Source organism: Porites lutea, chromosome 12, assembly GCF_958299795.1.
Source record: "Porites lutea chromosome 12, jaPorLute2.1, whole genome shotgun sequence".
Classification (NCBI taxonomy): Eukaryota; Metazoa; Cnidaria; class Anthozoa; order Scleractinia; family Poritidae; genus Porites; species Porites lutea.
This window is the reverse complement of record NC_133212.1, coordinates 5,014,232-5,034,323: the sequence shown is the minus strand read 5'-3', so window position 1 is coordinate 5,034,323 and position 20,092 is coordinate 5,014,232. Positions and strand designations below refer to the sequence as shown.

General features: G+C 39.5%; 2 protein-coding genes across 2 annotated transcripts; both read right to left on the bottom strand.

Annotated features, from left to right (window-relative positions):
* Positions 1–5,923: 5,923 nt before the first annotated feature.
* On the bottom strand, positions 5,924–9,935 carry LOC140921295 (diacylglycerol O-acyltransferase 2-like). The gene is made up of 3 exons (XM_073371286.1): positions 9,183–9,935; positions 7,444–7,625; positions 5,924–6,247 (listed from the first exon to the last, which is right to left on the bottom strand). The coding sequence occupies exons 1-3, from the start codon at positions 9,869–9,871 to the stop codon at positions 6,093–6,095; spliced, it is 1,026 nt and encodes a 341-aa protein (XP_073227387.1). The 5' UTR covers positions 9,872–9,935; the 3' UTR covers positions 5,924–6,092.
* A 3,107-nt stretch (positions 9,936–13,042) lies between these two features.
* Positions 13,043–16,379, bottom strand: LOC140921656 (2-acylglycerol O-acyltransferase 2-like). Its single transcript, XM_073371662.1, has 3 exons — positions 15,656–16,379; positions 14,956–15,140; positions 13,043–14,366 (listed from the first exon to the last, which is right to left on the bottom strand). The coding sequence occupies exons 1-3, from the start codon at positions 16,324–16,326 to the stop codon at positions 14,212–14,214; spliced, it is 1,011 nt and encodes a 336-aa protein (XP_073227763.1). The 5' UTR covers positions 16,327–16,379; the 3' UTR covers positions 13,043–14,211.
* Between the last annotated feature and the right edge of the window lie 3,713 nt (positions 16,380–20,092).

Sequence of the window (20,092 nt, the reverse complement as noted above, 5' to 3'; positions counted from 1 at the left end):
CCGAATAATCTGTTAAGCTAACTCTTCTTTGAGCTGGCTGTTTGGCCGCCATCTTTGTTAATAGCAGGCCGGGTGTCTAAGCTAGGGCCACAGGAGACCTCACGTCACCTCCGTGTCTAACAGTCACATGAAAAGAAAATGATTTTAAAAGGGAACAACGAGACAATCAATTATGAAAAAGAAGACAGGGGTTATATCAAAATCATTAAGATGAACTCTAGCCTCGCTTCCACCAAAAACACAACCACTGAGCGGTAAAAAATAGTAACCGCACAAAATCCGTTGGGACTGCGGTGTTTTTTCCTGATTTTGCTACACGCGAAAGCCGTAACTGTTCCCCGAAGAACATGGCTTACGACCAACTGAGATGATTACCACACGGCATATTGATAAAAAAAAAAAACGGAAATTTAATAAAGTCGCGTCACCCATTCAGGGCATTCGGAGGACGGGTAGGGTTGGGTTAATTAGGAAAAAAATATTTCGTAAATTCCTAGCTATCCCCCTGATTTAATTATAAAGAAAAAGCACAGTAACAAATATTCATTGCTGACGGCCTTAGCCCAATCTCGCACCAAGAGTCTTTTGGCTTTTTGGTGACCACCAATTGGACCGATATTGCCGCTCCCATTGCTTGTTTGTTTGAAAATATTGCTGTTGAAGATTTTGCTAATTTCTAAGGGCAAACCTCCATAAAGCGGGCACTTGACAGTACCCCAAAAGCGTTCGCCAAATGGAAGTAAGACTGTGAAAGATTCAGCTGACAACTTCCCATATATTTTTATCCGCAAACAAAAAAGTAGCTGAAAGGTGTTGAGCACGAATTGTCTCTTAAGTTTAACGAAGACAATTTTTTTTCTTTGAAAGGCTAGCTGAAAACTTTTGTCAAACGTACGCCGCTGCTCGTAAAAACGGGCTAAGAACTTCCAGCAGCAGGAATAAATTCGTGTCAATTTTTGAGATAGGTTTCTTTCATAGGTCCTCACCTCGGACTAATTGAAACCTTATTGTTTGATGTTAAAAAAGGAAAAATTTCGAGCTACCGAACTAAATATTTTCTGATGGTAAAAGGCCGGTAGTAGCAAAACCGTGGGTTTGCCAGAAAATTTGAGCCCGAAACGATGAATTAACAAACAGAATATCATGGAGAATAACACTAGTTTTTATTCAATGGATCAAGACTGTAACAGATACCATTTTACTCCGATGGAAGAACATTCGAACAACTATTTCCTTGTAAATTATCATAGGTTCGACTTCCTTTTCTCCCGGTCCTTGTCGTCAATTCGCTTTCTCCCCGTTTCACAATCTTCTAAAACGCGATGGTTTTGATGGCTGTGATAACAAAGCCGCGATTACAAACGAACCCACCCAAATCAACTACTCCACAATGTCGAAAGAGCGTGCATATGGAACAAAGGGTGAATTTAACAAAGTTTTATACGGGGATAAAGGCTCCGTCCCGATCGAGGACCAACCCTTAGACGCGCTTTTATATACCACTTTTGACAGAAAAAGTAATTATTGGGCACTTTATTACAGCTTTTTTTAAGTCGCAGAATTCAGCTTATTTCAGTACCAAACTTACATTGATCTGTAGCCAGCCTGCAGAAAAGTTAACCTGACATCAGGCTCTATTTTTGCTTAGCTTTGAAAATAACATTCCGGCGGACAAGGCGAAACGAAAATAGACCAATTCTAGCGGTAGCCGTTAGAGAGAATGTATGAGAACCGCTAAAATTGGGCCTGATCTCAGGTTACTGAAAAGTGGAAAAGATTTAGAATGATGCGATTTAGAACAGATGTGATTAAGAGCGAAAAACAATGCAATTCGTGAATAAATCACACTGCTGAGAGCCAACCAGCTTGCCGAAGAGATCACCAGCGATTTCAAAATGGATGTGATAAAAGGGAAAATTTAATGAATGTGATAAGCTAGTTTTGCCGCTCCCATCCCATGTGTTTCAAAATTAAGTCAGTGATGTCAGACTGTTGAAGATTATGCCAATTTATGATGAACCTCCATCAAGCCGCGACTTATTACCGGTACCTCAAGGGTGACTGCTTAATGGAGGTACGACTATGAAAAGATTCAGTTGACAGTTTCCCATTTAGTTTTGCAAATAGAAAGTGGATAAGGAGTTGAGAACGCATTGTCTAACGCGTTTAACGAAGAGAAACGCATTGATAAAGAAATGAACATTTCCTGAGAGGCCAGCTGAAAACTTTTGTCAAACATACTCACTTTCCGTGAAAACTTCCCAACAAGCATTTTCCTGTCAATCTTTAAGATGGTTTTTTTTCTTCAAGTTCTTGAATGGGACTGACAGTAATTTAGAGAAACTTGGGCGTCCCATAATTGACGTCCATACTCTACTTAAGGTGGTTAAATGTTTATCGTGTGATTAAAATAAAAAGGCAAATATCGAGCTACCCAACTCACCACTTCCTGAAAGTAAAAAGTGTAGCAAAACCGTAAGAAAGGAACTCTGAGCGGGCAACGATTAAGTTTACGAACAGAAATGCATAATGTAACTAATAACTACTCTTCGAGGGATGAAGACCATTGCAACAGATACCAATTAAGCCCGATAGGACAACATTCGAATAAGCATTTTCCTGTTAATTGTCATGGATTTCTTTTCACCGTCATTATCGTCAATTAGCTCTCTTTTCCCTTCACAATCTTTTTAAACGCGATGGTTTTGATGGCTGTGATACGAAAACCGCGATTACAAACCAACCCGAACATATTGTTAGCCTGTTTGTCAGTAACTGACTTGCTAGTTGGGATGATCTCACAACCTCTGCATGTTTCGATCGCACTTCTTCTGTTGCTTGGCAACCGATCCCACAAATTTTGCCACATTACACTGGTTTTTAATGCCTCTGTTCAGATTCTCTGTGGAGCGTCATTGTTTCACGGTGTTGATCAGTGCTGAGCGATATTTCACCATCAAACACTCCTTTGCTAATGGCATTTTAATCACGAAAGCTCGTCTAATCATCTCTTCTGTTGTAGCTTGGATTGCAACACTGATTCTGGTTATCGTGCCCACAGTAACCAGAATAACAGTCATTTTAATTTTAAGACAGATTGCAGCTATTTCATTAATCGTCGCTCTTCAAGTTATTGTGTACAGAGAGGTTCGCCGACATGAAAAGCAAATTCTTGCACAGCAAGTTTCCCTGGAAGAAAGGTTAAAATTTCAAAAGGAGAAACGGGCGTTAAAGCTTACAAGTACAACAATCGCAGCAGTTGCCGTCTCCTACACGACTCCATGGATAATAACTGTCATTGCTCGGCTACTGTTTGCCAAAGAAATCATTGATGTTCTCATGGCGGTGAGAGAAGTAGGCCTTTTGCCTCTCTTGTTAAATTCAGTAATTAATCCGATAATTTACACAGTAAAAAAACAACCGTTTCGAATTGCCGTCATCGAGCTGTTGTCAGGAAAAAGTTTTCAAGAGGCTCAAGCTTTCGATGGACGGCTATTTGGATCAAAGGCTATCGGTATTGTCAAACCTACAAGAAGCCAGAAGACAAATGAAAGCGATAAATTGGAACACATGTACAATACAAATAAGAACAACAACAGTAGCCGCTAAATGTATTGATAATATGCTATAACTAATACAGCCAGTCAGAGGCCGGACGAGAAACCCTTTGTATATTCTGCTGTATGTCAAGTAAAGGGTAGCATTTCGCAAAAAAAAAAACCCGGCGATGCTTGCGGCCTTTATATTTTCCCCTGAAAACAAAACAGATACCGATGGCTAAAACTTTTTATTTAACATTAATTTTAAGGAAGAAAAATCGTAAACTACACCTTAAAACCAGAGTTTTAACTGCTAGACAAGTATTATTGTTCATTGAAAATATTCGCCGTTTCTTATAGGCTCTAATTCTTAATGACCAGCCGGTGCTGACATTATTTGGAAGATGTAGGCAATAATAGATTCAGATATTGTTAGCAGCCTTTTTACCAGGAAATAACTGATGTGAGATAGTGCAGAGCTTTTAAGCATGGCAGCCTAGCTGATTGTGCCGAAGTGAACTTTAAAAGAGAAAGGCGTTCATGGCTATCCGAGGACGAAATAGCCGAATCTCTGACTAAAACTGTCATTTAGGTTTCTACCTTGCTTAAAATCCTAAATGCAAGCAAATAGTCCAATCGTATATATCTAATTAACTTATGAAATTAGCTGCTAAGCCACTATAAGTACCTTTTACCCAAATTGCAATCAGGCAGTTACCTGTTCAATATTAATAATTTGTACCCAATGTACTGAAAACGTAACAGGTCACTCGAGTTTACAAACATGATGATGCTACTCACCCAGGTAACTACAGGCATATTTCACCTTTATTACCTTGTAGTAAGGTGTTTGAAAGACAAATCTATATAAAACCAACAACACAACTTCTCAGAAAAACATAGTATTTTGTTTAAGCGTCATTTTGAGTTAGGAGAGGATAATCAACTGAGCAAATGCAAGCTATTTTAATAACCACTGATAAACTTCGGAAGGCCATGGATAAAAAAATGGGTTTCTTCAGGTCTCTTTCTAGAACCATGCATGACATTCAGTTGTCTAAACTTTGAAAACTAAGGTTTGAAAACTACTTACAATGTCGCACCCAATCTGTGAAGGCTACTATATCCAGCTACGTAGCTACGATATGTGGAATACCACAAGGGTCAATCCAGGGTCCACGTATATTCTAACAAACTATCATTTCTGATTTTTGCCGATGATATGAATATGTTTTCTATAAGTTCCGACACCTTCAAAGAGCCATGAATGAGGAATTGAAATTATTTTTTACAACAAAAGACTCTTAGTTTATAAGGGTTGTATCGCTGGCAAACTTTCTATAATATTAACCTTGCGAAGACAAACTATAGTTGTAATTCTCATCAACAAAATTAAATCAAATTTACGTGAGAGTGAAATGAAATATCTAGGTATATACATTGATCAAAATTTACCCTGGGGACACCAGATTTAGCACTGAGACATTAACAATAAACTAGCGAGAAATATACGAATTATCAACAAATAGTCCAGTTTCGAATTAAAAATTACCGCTAAATACAAACATTAACGGCACATTTATACAGGGTTAGCCTCGACGTAAAGTAGAATATTCAGAAATTCGGGCAAGTAAGTGTTTAAAATTTGAAGATACACAATAGACAGAGTAATAAACAGGTCTTTTTCTCGTCGGAATTTGTGAATATATTACTTCAGATGGAGGCTAAGCCTGTAAAAAATGCGTCTTCACTTCTTTAATTCAGCGGTCATAGCGAACTCGAAACTGGACTATTAGATATCATGTATATCCTTGTACTTACTTTAAAGGTAGGGTATTTAGATTCCTTCATTTATCCGTTTTTTAACTTATGGTATTGCAAGTTGAGGCAAGACCAGGTTACAAAAGATTAATTAAAAACTAAACGGAATGACTGCAGTGTAACCGAATGTGTTCAGCCTTCCGCCTTCTTAATTAAGATTCTATCACCCCATGAAAGGAATCTAGAAATTTTTCAGTTCGTGGAATCTGGAATCCGGAAAAAAAATTGCTTGTAAAATCCGGAATCCTGGGCTTTGGAACGGCCAGAATACAGTTTAAGAAAATCCTGAATCCTACTAACGACTGAAATCCACTGCCTGGAAATCCGGAATCCACGACGTGGAATCCAGAATTCAAGGCTGTCTCAGTTTCCCCCTACATTGGGGGAATTCTACTTTCTGCATCGAAATTAGTTTTTGGTCAATGAAACTCAAAGTACACAGGCAGAACTAGTCGTACTAGTCCAGTGGTGAATCCAGCGAAGGGGCTGGGGGGCCCGGGCCCCTCCTTATCTCAGGGTCTGGATGACCGCCCTCGCCCCCCCTTCCCCCCCCTCCCCGCTTATCTGAAGGTCTAGGTCCGCCACTGTAGTCGTATATATAACTTCACTTTTAACAATTCAAGTTTCTCTGTTATCAGAGCCTACTTTTGTCAAGGAAAATGTAACTTATGACTTGGTATTTCTATATCTTCTTCCTCACTTTTCTCATGATTTATCCAGTAATTTAGCTAATCAGTTGATTTCCAAATGCTCATCTTCAGCGATTCCATAATTCTTCTTGTGTTTGTCAAACAATTCTCTCAACGCTGTAACATAGAGCGAATGAAGATTATCTACCTCCTCATTCGTAGGATTCTCGACTCTTTTGACTTTCAAAGGAGCACCAACTGAAATTAAGAAAAAAAAGTACGGTTCACACCACGATATTTCATATTGCCTTAAAATTCTCAAACTAGTCCCTCCGTTTGCCTTTAAAGCGTAAGGTTGCAAACGTTCGAACGATACGAGTCTTTTTTAAATACACGTTAGATTTCTGAGTTGTACTTTGAGCTACCGCATAGGATCAAAGTTCACTGTTAACTAAGGTATAAACTTTAAACTCTCATACTGTACTAAGCTACTGTAAACACCTTAAAATTTTCAATAGTATATCAGTTCCCCGCTCTTATAAGCACCTCCATGTATAAATACCCTTCGAAAATAGGGCCCTCGAAAAAACGATGGAAAAATATAAGCACCGGTGTATACTTTTCGGAATTGTACTATAACAGTCAGTTACGCGGGAGGGAACGCTTTGTCCCCGGGGCTTTGTCTCCAGGTTCTTCGACAATAATCTTGCGACACGAAGCAGAGTAGCTGTTATTTACATGGTAAGGACGCAGTTTCTTTTTAAACACCCAAATCTGTTTTCATGGGCTCGCGCCAATAATGCTGGCACAGTTCTAATCTGTTCACAGATCGTCAATTTTTTGAAGAGACCGTCGAGCGCGCGTATAAAAATAAAAGCCGCGAGATATTTATTCACCACTTGCAGCTACTTGCGTAAGCGGGTCTGTAATCCTAAAATGACTCCCAAACCTTGTCTCCAAGACTTTCTCCTTACAAAATGAGAGTGAAAAGGAAAAGGGATGAAAATGAAAAAGCCCTGGAGACGAGGTTGATGACCCCCTAAAAACCTTCCCTAATAGAGACCTTTTGATTCGAGGACGAGAACGACTACGAGTACGAGATTTAATTTTAAGTTTTTTCGCGTATTCTCAAAAAATAGACACCCCGGAAAGCTTCATTGCACTCTTTTTTTTATCGAAGAAATTAGCACAGTCAACATTTTTGAAGAAGATAAGCGTTTTACCAGTCGCAAAACGATTAAACCGTCTAACAGTTGATAAGTCAGTCCGTCACTACGACATTCTCGCTAAAACGCGTAGTAAAAAGACGACGACTATCACATTTTCCCGCCAAAATGACGCTGGTTCACGCGCGATCACTACTTACTATGGAGAAAATCTCGTACTATTAGTCGTCCTCGTCTTAGAATCTTAAGGTCCCTAAAATAACATTCAGTAACGACTTTTTAACTTACAGACAGTGTGTATAGGTCTTCTATGAGGTAGCAGTCCAAGAGCACCATAGAAGAGAACTGGTGATACTCCCGTGTATGCTTTCACCTTTGTTTGCCACTGCCTCAGTGACGAGCCAGTGGAGTTATCCACTTGATCATACAGGTCATTTTCTCCAAAGGAAAACACTGGAACTAGGGGGGCTCTGAAAAGACAAAAAGTATTGTTTGATGATTTCGTCCACAACGTTATACTAGGGAGCTTAAGCAACAACGGGCAACGGCAACGACAACGGCAAAAAAGTTTAGATTGGCAAAACAACAACTTTGCACGTGCACTGTAATTTTCAGGGAGTTATAATAACTCCTCTACTGGGGCTAATTTAACTCCTTACAGTGGAGTTATTTTTCGTGGAGTTACTTTAACTCCAAAAAGGAGTTTAAAGAACTCTTTTTCAGGAGTAAAAGTGACCCCAGATAATCAGGAGTTAAAATAACCCCCCAAAAGGAGTTATCCTGTACCTAAAATTTTTACTCCACTTTCAGAGTTAAATTAACTCCAAAAAGAGTAAAAACAACCCATGTAAGGAGTACAAGTAACCCCATTTCCGAGTAATTTTAACTCCAGACTGGGAGTAAAAAGAACTCTTTTTCAGGAGTAAAAATGACCCCAAATTCGGAGTTGAATTAGGAGTTAAAATAACCCCCAAAAAGGGGTTATCCTGTACCTAAAATTTTTACTCCATTTTTGGAGTTATAATAACTCCCTAAAAATTACGGTGTGCATCACGCTTTTTTGTACATTTCTTTGCCGTCGTTGCACGACTACAAAGTGAAAGTGCCTAATTTCACGTTTTGTCGAGGACGGGAACAGAAGACAACAACTTTCTTTTCCTTTTCCTGAACTTTGATACAGTCCCAAGTTAGAATTTAACTCTAAAAAAATCTGCCAGCATTTGACGAATTAAACAAAATGGATTAAGCGCGATAAAGTTTGAGGCAGCGCGAATTCACTTTTTAATTGACGTTTTCGTTGCCCTCGCCGTCATTGTTGCTTAAGCTCACTAGTTACTAACTAATTCATAGGCAGCGGAGCAGGGGGGTCCGTAATGTAATTCAGGACAGCAATTGTGTTAGAGCCTACTTGGTGTAAAAGATTGACTTTTCGAGCTGTGTTCTAAAAACGATGCATGATGACTAGACAGGGCCTTAGCCTGGGGAAGGGCCGGGAAGGGGGGTCGAGCCTCCCATCCCTCCCCCTCCCAGTTTTGCCCCAAAAAGTCAAAACATGCATGCATCATCTGCCAGAACATTGAAACAATGATGTCTCTGCAGCTAGGTGAAATAGTTTCTGGTTTTAAGATACAGAGACCAGTCCAATGGGTACTCGACACCAAAAACCCTCTGCTTTTTAAATACCAATGAAATACAATGAGCTGCCTAAAATCTTTGTGCCCCCCTAGTTTTTTAAGGTTTGCTACGGCCCTAAAGGGAGAAGTCTCACAAGAAACATGACTACTCCTTTCTTTCAACAACATATTTATCAGTTTGCATTCCTTTGATCTGCAGAATTGTAGACTTAGTGCTGTCTGAAACGAAGAGAGCCAAGGACGAAACGTTTGCGTCAGTCACGCAACGTGCAGGACGCAAACATGAGTTTCAAATATTAAAATATTATTGAATATTAAAATACTAAATGTTGAATTATCAAAATGTCACAAATCTAACGCAAAAATTAGTGTACTATCTAGTCTATACCTTACCCATTTCGTAAGGCCAGCTTTATAAATCCTTTCCTCTCCTTCAGTGTTAATTTGAAGCTGCCCGGTCTAGCTTCCAAAGACTCTGAGGCCCCTCCAACCACAATGACAGCTGAATGCCCAGGGCCCATCTTCTTTAAAATATACTCGATGCTGTTCTTTTCAACCGAGCACACCCCCATTGACAGACTGTACTCTCGGATTAACGGGAGTTTGAAGTTCATGGACAGCGTCACAATATGAGGATAAATCCCTGGGAACTTTTCTGAGAAGCCGGTTGCATCCCCACAGAAGTTGCCCTGTGCTCCCAAACATAGAACTCCGTGGGGATGGCAGCAGAAGATGTAATTGTCGTTGGGATCCAAATCTGTAGTTTTGACTAGTCGAATAGGGAAGTAGTCGCAGAAGTATCGCCACATCTTCCATCTTCTTACTATCTGCAATGCGGGTGGACAGCCCCCTTGATAAGGTGATCGAGAATTCAGTATAAAGGCCCAGCCAATGTAGAGTGCAGCAAAAATCCTGGTGTATTCATTTAATAGGAGGAGTAACAGCAAACATGAACCGACAATGCCACCAAACAGGCCCATACAGACCTGGAAAAGAACAACCAACGCTTGGGTTCCTCTCGTTACATTCACAGCAATTTTTGTAAGACACCATGCTTCCTTCATCTTGAAATCGTCCGTCATGGTACGCACATAGACTTCAGACTAGTGAAATAATTTTGCAACTTTCCTTTTGAGCGTCCTGCTGGAATCAGTTCAAAGGCTGATTTCAAAACAAGAGACAAATAAATTACCGAAACGGTCTGATTGCGAAACCTGGACTTTGGATTCCGGACTACATTGAAGCTGCTAAGGAAAGTTCTATGCAGTACTGAGGTTATTTCAAAAAGGCATCGAAAACAGAATAGAAGGAAGCATACATATGCATGCCGTGGAGAAGAATTTCGACTTTTAGTGACTTGATGCTGGTTGAAATTAACTTTTGTCAGCCGAAAAAAGGGACGTTATTTCCGACGTGACATCACGAGCCGCGGCGGTAACATATTTACATATATCATCTTGCAACTTCTATAACAGACATAAAATGAACACAAAATGAAGTGACCCTTAAGACATTATTTACAAATTAAAAGAACATTTGTTCTAATTGCACAGAGATATTGTAAACTGTTTTAAACAAATAAATGTCTTGGTTTCAATTTACAGCCCCAAATTTCAGTTCTGGATGGCTGCCTTCTTTCCGATCTTATTGTTTTGGATTTGCCTAACCCAGCATATTATATTCAGATTAAAATATTGGATTAAAAACGGGCTTGATTGATCCTGTCCCAGGTTTGAATTGCCCCCTTATCTGCAGATGACTTTCGTTTTCGGCGTTAGGCTTTATATTTATAGATGTGATTAGGTTATTACGTAACGACTCACTAAATTAGCAGCCTATTGAATTTTTTATATTTCTCCCTGTACGATCACCAAGAGAGGATAAGGACATATCTTCTCCTGTGATCACCCAAATCTATGAGATTTCTGTTTCATGAAAATGCCCTTGGCTACAGAAATAGCATTGGCTGAGGCAGTCGTTATTTTTCTGTAGTCCTTTGTCCGCAGTCCATATTACAATTTATGGTGTTTTACTTACGTTAGCGAAAGTAAAGTGACTTGTCGCGTGCATGCAGTGTGGCCACGTGAGAATCATTCGTGGAATATTAGATAATAATACAAACCTCAAAAATTTGGTTTCCGAGCCACGTACCAGCGCCCGACAGTCATTTAGGTCGTTTAACCGTACAGTTACCCATATTACAGGTTACCTTTTCAAATCACAACAGGAGTACAACCGGGGACCTTTGGTGCAATCCCGGAAGTAGAGATCTTTCAACAGTATTTTAAACTCTGCCTGCCAGACTTCAGACTCGGTCGGGGTTCGAATACCTGTTGTTTTCTTAGAAATAACCTTTGTCACGCAATATATACGTTAGCGAGATGCGCAAATTCTCAATTGTTCAAAATGCGGAATTCCCTAACATTTTGTCTTTTCACATTATTCATTAGACGTTGATGTACAATTTGTATGTTTTTCTCCTTGGTATTCTTAGCTACTTTGGATTCTTGTTGCTAAGAAATATCTTATTATTATGTAATCGATCTGAACACGTGAGAAAAACTGCGTAACTTGACAGCCTAGGATTGGGAGTTGACATTATTCGTTACACCTTGTTTTCATCCGAATTTGCAATAAAAAAGATTTTCATGTCGCCCTACAAACTTGTTGATGAAAAAGACCCTTCCACGTGGGTTGCCAAGACAAAAGTGGCCCCGGTAAAATTCACGAAGTGATTCTTGTTGCTACTCAAACCTAATCAGACATACACTAATCCCTATTTTTAAAAATATGAAAATATTTTGTTTTGTTGCTTCATAAGTCAAAGCAGTGATAGACTTCCTCCTAATGAGTTTTAATTGTTTGTCGAAAAATATTTGACGAAGTTTCCTGTAGGGAGTGCGAATTGTAAGGTATTGAAACGCATAAACAAAGCTTGGCGCATGCAAGTTTCATAAGTTAAGATTTTTGCTTTGTCGTAGTGTACATAGTTCTACGTCCACCAAGCTTTGTCATCGCTAGGATGAATACTGTAACAATATTTTGCAATAGACAGGGATCTCATTTACTGATAAGTGGTAAATATAGTCGCATTAAACCATTCCGTGTGCAAAATATCGAATGGATATTTACATGGTTACAGTTGTTGCTCCCTACTTCAAATTTCTGAACCAGCGATATATCTCAGCGAACACTCCCAAAAGTAACGAGCCAGCGATATATCTCAGTCAGCGATATATCCCTAACAATGTAACTTCGAAAACACAGAAACGCGTTGCATTTTATGACCGGTGCCAGCCTTCGGCTAGGCCCCGGTAATTAACCTCTGCTCAGAAGATATCTCATTTCGACTGGGCGAAAAAAAAAAAATTCCCAACACCTTACAACAAACTCTAATGACTATACAAATATGATTTTAAAGATGTTAGCAGACAGGCTTTTTTCCTTATTGTCTCTATTTTACTCCGAGAGACAACAGTACAATAAAATACTGCAAAACATTAAGCCTGGGTGGGGCAGGCGGGGTGGGAGGGGAGTCCGGGGTTTCTCCCTTATTTGACCTGAGCGTTAAAGTAAACAGAAATGGTTTTCGGGGTCTTGGGTCTTAAACTTGCACATGCTGTCTTTCTGGATAGGAAGCCTTGAAGAAGTACGTTGACGACCCCCGTTTGTCTTCCCATGATACTAACGAATTTATTCTAAAAAATCGTACGTTCAAGGCTGATGTTCGTTTTCTAAAAAAATAGTAGAGTTAAGTCTAAATGAATAATGACACGAGTAAGGTGACGCCTTGTGTAGTGAAATAGCTGGTTTTTGGGTCTTCGTTACCTATCTTCACCGGGAAGTGCCTTTTTTTTTGTTCTTACTGGCTTATAGCGAGTAAAGCGCTAAGTCAATGTGTGAATAAGCCCTTAAGTAAGACCATATCTTACAAGATCTCAAGAACCGACGTTCGACAGCTTGTTGAAACGGGTAGAAATTTTGTATTGGGCTGCCTGTGGCAATGCCCAATAGTCGTCTCCAAGCAAACCAAATAAAAAGACAAAATGGCGGACGGATCAGTAAGGAGTGGCGTTTCCCGCTCCCCGCTGCTATGGGGTCGATCATTCAACTTTTGCGATAAGGAATGGCTGATTCTTCATAAAGGGAGGAAGTGGGTCATTTGTGATTAAAAACCGAACTACTTCCGCACAAAGATATTGCTGGGAGTCCCATATTATATTTCAAGTTTTCTCCAAGATGCTTTTTTTATTATATCGAGCCAGTACTATTTTAATTAATAAAAGACGAACTTATAAAAAAGAAAAACAAGGTACACTGAAAGAAAAAAAGTAAATTGAGTAGGTAGTTTAAATCAGTCCCTATTTCGAAGTAAATGTTCTTGTAGTTAGAATTAAACTAACAGGCCTCGGAAAAGACCTCTTTAGTTTGTATGTTTTGTTTTCCCAGTAGGGGTCCCAGGGGAACTTTATTCTTCGTCTTTTGTCATAAATTATGCGTACATATACAAGTGAATAAGACGAAATTTGAAAGAAACAGTTCTCTAGAGTATTATCACATGACCTGTATTAGGAAAACAAAACCTACAAAATATAGAGGTCTATTCGATATAATTAATTAGACAAACTTAAAGCAAGGGCACACATACACCAACTTACGGCCTGGTCAGTACCTCACGCTTGCGCACTGCCATATATTGCCCAATTTTCCCTCACATGTTTAAAAGATTCTCTTTTTAGACCAACCATTTGATACTATCAAAGTAAATGAACCACTTTGAATAATAATTATATCCGATATTTGGAGACGTTGGGAGTTGAAAACTGTATTAACACAGTCGTGATCTGCTATGGATACTCAGTAGGGCTTTTTTTTTCTTTTTCGAGAACTTTGCAGAGCTTGTTGGTTTTTTTTTCTTATTTATAAAGAGATCTATATTTAAAAGTACATAAGTTGTCGTTCAAGACTGAAACGCTGAGATATATTGACATTTGTAACTTAAAAACATTGTAAGAGAACAAGGTAACTATGAAGGGTGCATGTACCTTGCACCTATCCCGTTGTTATGGTGACCGTTGGGGCGCCACGGACATAGCAACCCTTTCCCTCCATTTGATTTTATTTTCAGCTTCTCTTAGGGCGTTGCAAACTTCAACCCTGTCCACCCAGGGATATAATTCTCCCAACGCTTCTTTTGTCGGCCCCTTCTTCTCCCTCCTTGCACTGGATGCATGCGCAATACTGTAAACCAAATGGTCCTTATAAAAGAACTACTTATGAACAAACTATAAACTACATTTATGGTCATTCTTTACCAGTAAGCACACATGTCTTCTCAGGAGACTATTTCCTGAAGACAGAACTAATAAACAGCTCTGTTGTATTTAATTTACAGTTAACTGTCACTTTGGATACACTGAAGTCAACAGATGTCCAAATGTACGTCTTCAGCGATTCCATAATTCTTCTTGTGTTTGTCAAACAATTCCCTCAACGCTGTAACATAGAGCGAATGAAGATTATCTACCTCCTCATTTGTAGGATTCTCGACTCTATCGACTTTCAAAGGTGCACCAACTGGAAAAGAAAGAAAAATAAACAGTGATTTACATCACGATAATGCCTTAAAATAACACTAATATTAGCCCCCCTAAGCTTATTTTAAATAAATAGTGATTTACATCACGATAATGCCCTAAAATAACACTAATATTAGCCCCCCTAAGCTTATGATTCTTAATGAACTTTGAGCTACCGCAGGAGCAAAGTACAGAGCAAACATGGTAAAAAAATAATGAACTACCGGTTAGCGCCAATATCGCTGGCACGTTTCGCCCCTTGTAAGGGAATTCAAGACAGTCTTAGATTCTGGATTCCACGCCGTGGATTCCAGTCTTTGTAATTGGAAATTGAATCCCGTATTCCAATCTTTTGTGGGATTCCGGATTTCTTAAGCTGTACTCTGGATTCCAAAGCCAAAGATTGCGGATTCCACAAGCAAAACTTTCCTGGATACCGGAATCCTAATTCTCTTACCTCGGTTGACACATGCATTTTGTTGTAAAGTAACCAAAGTATCTGAGATCAAAATACTAATCCTAGATTCTTTCTCCCAATGATTGCACCACAGCACGCATTCTCCACTATATTTTATTTCTTAACTTACACACAGTGTGAATAGGTCTTCTGTGAGGTAGTAGTCCAAACCCGCGGCCATAGAAGAGAACTGGTGATACCCTTGTGTATTCTTTCATCTTTGTTTGCCACTGACGCAGGGATGACCCAGCCGGGTTACTTACTTGGTCATACAGGTCATTTTCTCCAAAGGAAAACACTGGAACCAGGGAGGCTCTGAAATAAAAACAATTGTTGCTAGATTGTTGCTTTCCTCTGCAAAGGTACACAACACAGCGCCGATGTAAAGCTGGTTAAAAGTTTACTGAAAGAACTTTTGGAAGAGGAAAGAGAATGAAAGATACATGACGCGCCATATACCAGTCTGCTTTCAGAGATCTTCTTTGTGTTGTCACGCAACGTTCTTCCTCACAGCATTGCGTAACGACACAAAGCCATACTGATCTAAAAAGTTTGTTAACAGTTTCCCGCAGGAATTTTTAGAAGAGGAATGATGCCCCAAGACTCATTTAGATTTAATCTTTGCTCAACTGAAAAAAAAAAGCCTATTAGTTTCCATGGTAACTAACCTAAAATTTGGGCTAAGTCAAGAAGTTCGAAATTGGCAGACTTACAGGCATGCGTGTACAACAAAAGTTTAGATTAGGCTACTAAAAACTCGTCATCACATTAAAAGGGGTAAAAGTGCAAAACTTACACAAAATTTAGGTTACATCGATTTTTAACCTTACCCATTACTTAACGCAAGTTTTATGAATCCTTTCCTTTCCTTTAGCGTTAATTTGACGCTGCCAGGTCTTGCTTCCAACGCTTCGGCAGCTCCACCGACAACAATAATGACTGAATGTCCAGGGCCCATTTTCGTCAAAATATATTCGATACTGCCCTTGTCAACAGAACACACCCCCGCTGATAGGGTGTACTCTCGAATAAAGGGGACGTTGAAATTCATTGAGAGCGTCAGAAGATGAGGATAAATCCCTGGGAACTTTTCTGAGAAGCCGGTTGCCTCCCCGCAGAAGTTGCCCTGTGCTCCCAAGCCCATGATCCCGTGTGGATGGTAGCAGAAGATGTAATTGTCTTTTGGATCTAAATCCGCCGTTTTCACCGACTGAATAGGGAAGTAGTCGCAATAGTACCTCCACATATTCCATCTTCTCACTATCTGTAACGCCTGTGGATAGCCTCCTCGAGATGGCGTTCGAAAGTTTAAAATAAAGGCCCAGCCGATGTAGAGGACAGCTAAAATTCTGGTGTATTCATTTAACAGCAGAATTAAGAGCAAACAGACGCCCAAAATACCGCCAAAGAGAAACAAGCATACTTGGAAAAGTACAGCTAATGCCTGGATTTCTCTCGTTATGCTCGCAGCAATTTTTTTAGGATCCCAAATTTCTTTCATCTTGAAAACGTTTCGAGTATATAAGGGTATGGTGTAATATTTCTATAATAAGGAACGTTTTTGTTTTGAACGTGCTTTGTGTGGAGTCACATGTGGGAAAACGGAAGAGGCAAAGTTCAGTGAAAATAAAGAACCAGGATTGGTAACCGCTGGACTACGGATACGGAGCCTGAAGATCGAACAAGTAGCGAGGATATTTCCGGGTGGAATAGCAGTTGAAAATAGCTCTTTTCTGTGATTTCAATATTTAACTGTAGCAAGACATGCAGCAGACATTGTTAAGACTAATTAAACTTATTCGCGGGGTATAAACAAGGCAAGTCAAAACTCCTCCACATGAATCAAACCTTAGCCAGCTCTGACATAGTAGTCAACACCTAAACATGTTGCTTTATTATTGTTCGATACGTATGCGGTTTGTGAGTAACACACCGTATCGGTCCTGTTCCGCGATATCCTCAATTTAATGCAAGACTACAGCCAATTACGTTCTGGCTCTTGAGCGGGAGGTTCGCCTTGTGGAAAAGCTGATAAAATATAGAACACAATAAGAAGTCTTTCGCTTTTCGGTTCCCCTTCAAGTCTTCCATTTCACGTATGTTTGTATGTAAATCTTTATTTAAACACGGGAAATCATCAGTTAAGCTTAAGTTAAAAACTAAAACTAATTACAACTGCTTTACATGATTGCCGTTTGGGAATCCGATATATCAGCTACCTTCTTGATATTTCGCTTAAAATGCTCAACGGATGCAGCGTTTTTTAAGTTTTTGGGCAAGTTATTCCATTAACATGGCCCCACTGTAAGAGAAGCTTCGTTTCAAATAATTGGTGCTTGGTTTGGACAGGGTCAGCCTTCCCTCAGAGTTTCTTAATTTGTAAGCAGAGTGACGCTGAGAGAAAAGACTTTGTAGATATTCTGGAGCAAGGTCATTCATGGTTTTATACATCATTACGGCCTTTTGTTTCTTTCGTGGAAGAGATAGCCTCTCCCAGCTGAGGGTGGAGAGAAGGTGGTTTGAGCTCGCATCAAAGGGTGATTTAGTAATAACTCTGGCTGCACGATTCTGTAATTTTTGGAGCTTATCACTCAAGTAACCACTCAAACAGTCCCAGACGGGGCTGCAGTAATCAAAATGAGGCATAATGAAAGCGTTATAAATTTGAATTGCAGTTTCTTTGGATATAAAGGGCCGCACACGTTTTAGGGCGCCTATAGCTGAAGAGACTTTCTTGCAAATCTCTTCAACGTGTTTACCCCAAGAGAGTTGAGCATCTATGGTAAGACCCAAGGATTTGGTATGATCGACTCTCTTGATAATTTGGTCATCAATTCTGATTTCTACATCGTCACATTGGGCAGATAGTCTTTGTCTTGATCCAATAATCATTAGCTCTGTTTTAGCAACATTTAGACTGAGCTTGTTAGCTTTCAGCCAACAGCTAAGGTTATTTAATTCAGGGGTTAGAGCTAGCTTAAGCTCTGTTAAGGTCTTAGCAGATAACGTAAGGTTGGTGTCATCGGCAAACATTCTTGGTACGGCGCCCCGCAGGGAGTTGGGAAGATCATTTATGTAAATTAAAAATAGCAAAGGACCCAATATGCTACCCTGCGGCACGCCGCAACTGAGGGTACGAGCAGATGATAGTTTGCCACTGACATTACATCTTTGGGTTCGGCCACTTAAGTACGACGAGAACCATTTTATAGCTGCCTGATCGACACCCAAGTATGACATCTTACGCAAGATGATCTCATGGTCAATGGTGTCGAATGCCTTAGTAAGGTCAATAAAGACAACGCCATTTAGAAGGCCATTGTCGATGTTTACTGACCAAGCATTTGTTGCCTCAAGCAAAGCCGTGAGCGTACTATGTAGAGAACGGAACCCTGATTGGCAACCTAGTAGCAATTTATTATCATCTAGATAATGGAAAAGTTGATTATAAACAATTCTTTCAAAAACTTTCGAAATTATAGGGATTACAGATATTGGCCTGTAGTTGTTAGGGTCCGATTTAATGCCCTTTTTAAAAAGTGGAGTCACTTTGGCTGTTTTCCAATCGTTTGGATATATCCCAGTGAGAATAGACTTTGAGAATATTGAGGTAAGAGAGGGTGCGACGATATTAGCAGCCATTTTCAACAATTTACTCGGAATCATATCAAGACCGGTGGCTTTCTTTTCATCAAATTTCGACAAAACGTTAGAAACAATATCAACACTCGGAATTTGCAGAGAAAACGAATGATCAGTGGGCTTTAAATAAGACTCAGGATTAACATCGACAACAGGAATATCTTGTGCTAATACTTGCGCAACGTTTGGGGTTACTTGCTATTTTATCATCTACCTTGATCTCCAAAATATTCGTTGACTTACCACTGTTACGTGAAGTTAGCTCGTTGATAACATTCCATGTTTTGCGCAAATTACCTTTGTTGGCTTCCAGGTTGTCAGAAACATAGAGTTTTTTTGCGAGTTTAATTGCGTTATTTGCCTGATTTCTTGCACACCTAAATTGATCCCATATAGCCGGGTTATTGGAGGAGATTGCCTTCTTTTTAAGGAAATCTCGTTTTCGGATTTTGATCAGTAACTCTCTAGTAATCCATGGAGATCGTTTTTTCCGAATTCTTTTGGATTTAAGTGGTGCGTGTTTATCGACGCAGCCAAGAAACATTTCTTTCCATACATGCCACATTTCATTGGGATCAGAATACAAATCAACATTGGCCCAAGGTAGTTGATTGAGGTCACTTAAGAATTTTCCTCTGTTTCCTCTTATTATGAGGCTATTCGGATACCATTTGGTTAAAAAAATGTGCACGCAATATCTGGAGTTTTTGAATTTCTGAGCCATCAAAATCCCCCTAAGATGGCGTTGATCTGCATCATAGAGACCCTCATTATCCTGCAGTTCATTGTCCACGTTTTATTTTTACAAGCCTGTTGAAGCAAACTTTGACGTGACCCGGTCGCGTGGATTAACCGCACGAACAGGCGAATCTTTGTTTACACTGAAACTGTTTTTGCCTCGTTAACATATGCTTATCACCATCTGATGACGCTAATAAAATAAAAACTCTGAATATTGACAGGACATAACAGGTTCAGTTATCTCTGAAGATTTGAGCCCAATACACAGAATGGTTTCGGAGAAATTCTCCTCTAAGAACTCGAAATTTTAAAGAGAATGTATGGCTCATTAACTTTTTTTTTTGCCACACAGTAATTTCGCAGGTTTTAATGGGAGATATTTCCTTCAATATTGCTTGAAAAGAGCTGAAAATTGAACAAATTGCTCAACTTAATCGCTTTTTCAATTTTTGCATCTAATTCCGGCCACGGCTGGTTAAGTCGTATGCTAATAAGGAAAAATGTAAACAATGACGTCGTGCGGGATCTATATTGACAATTTTTCTGTATTGAGGTCATAGTGCCGTTAGCCATACACGAAATGCTTCTGTAGCGTTAAGAAGAAGACAGTCAAAGAAATGGGGTTTTAAAAACTGCCATTGACAGGGCTAGAGCTCCCACAAAGTTTAACAGTCGTGAAGAAACAATATTTTTAATGAAAATTCTATTCTGTACAATACACGTCACTTTTATTTACATTTTATTTGTTAATCACATATTATTTACATCTATAATATTTATTAATATATACAAAGCTGCACACAAACGGGTGCTGAGTCCCAACATGTTTGGGTCCTTCAGTACACTGCTGGGTAAAATAAAAGAGCTTAAGTGACGACGGCGGC

Coding starts and splice junctions, on each gene's coding strand:
- LOC140921295 (XM_073371286.1), bottom strand. CDS start 9,871: ATGACGGACGATTTCAAGATGAAGGAAGCATGGTGTCTTACAAAAATT. Junction 7,626..9,182: donor AAGCTGGCCTTACGAAATGG/GTAAGGTATAGA, acceptor TTGTCTTTTCAG/AGCCCCCCTAGTTCCAGTGT. Junction 6,248..7,443: donor AAGACCTATACACACTGTCT/GTAAGTTAAAAA, acceptor TCTTAATTTCAG/TTGGTGCTCCTTTGAAAGTC.
- LOC140921656 (XM_073371662.1), bottom strand. CDS start 16,326: ATGAAAGAAATTTGGGATCCTAAAAAAATTGCTGCGAGCATAACGAGA. Junction 15,141..15,655: donor AAACTTGCGTTAAGTAATGG/GTAAGGTTAAAA, acceptor TTTTTATTTCAG/AGCCTCCCTGGTTCCAGTGT. Junction 14,367..14,955: donor AAGACCTATTCACACTGTGT/GTAAGTTAAGAA, acceptor TTTCTTTTCCAG/TTGGTGCACCTTTGAAAGTC.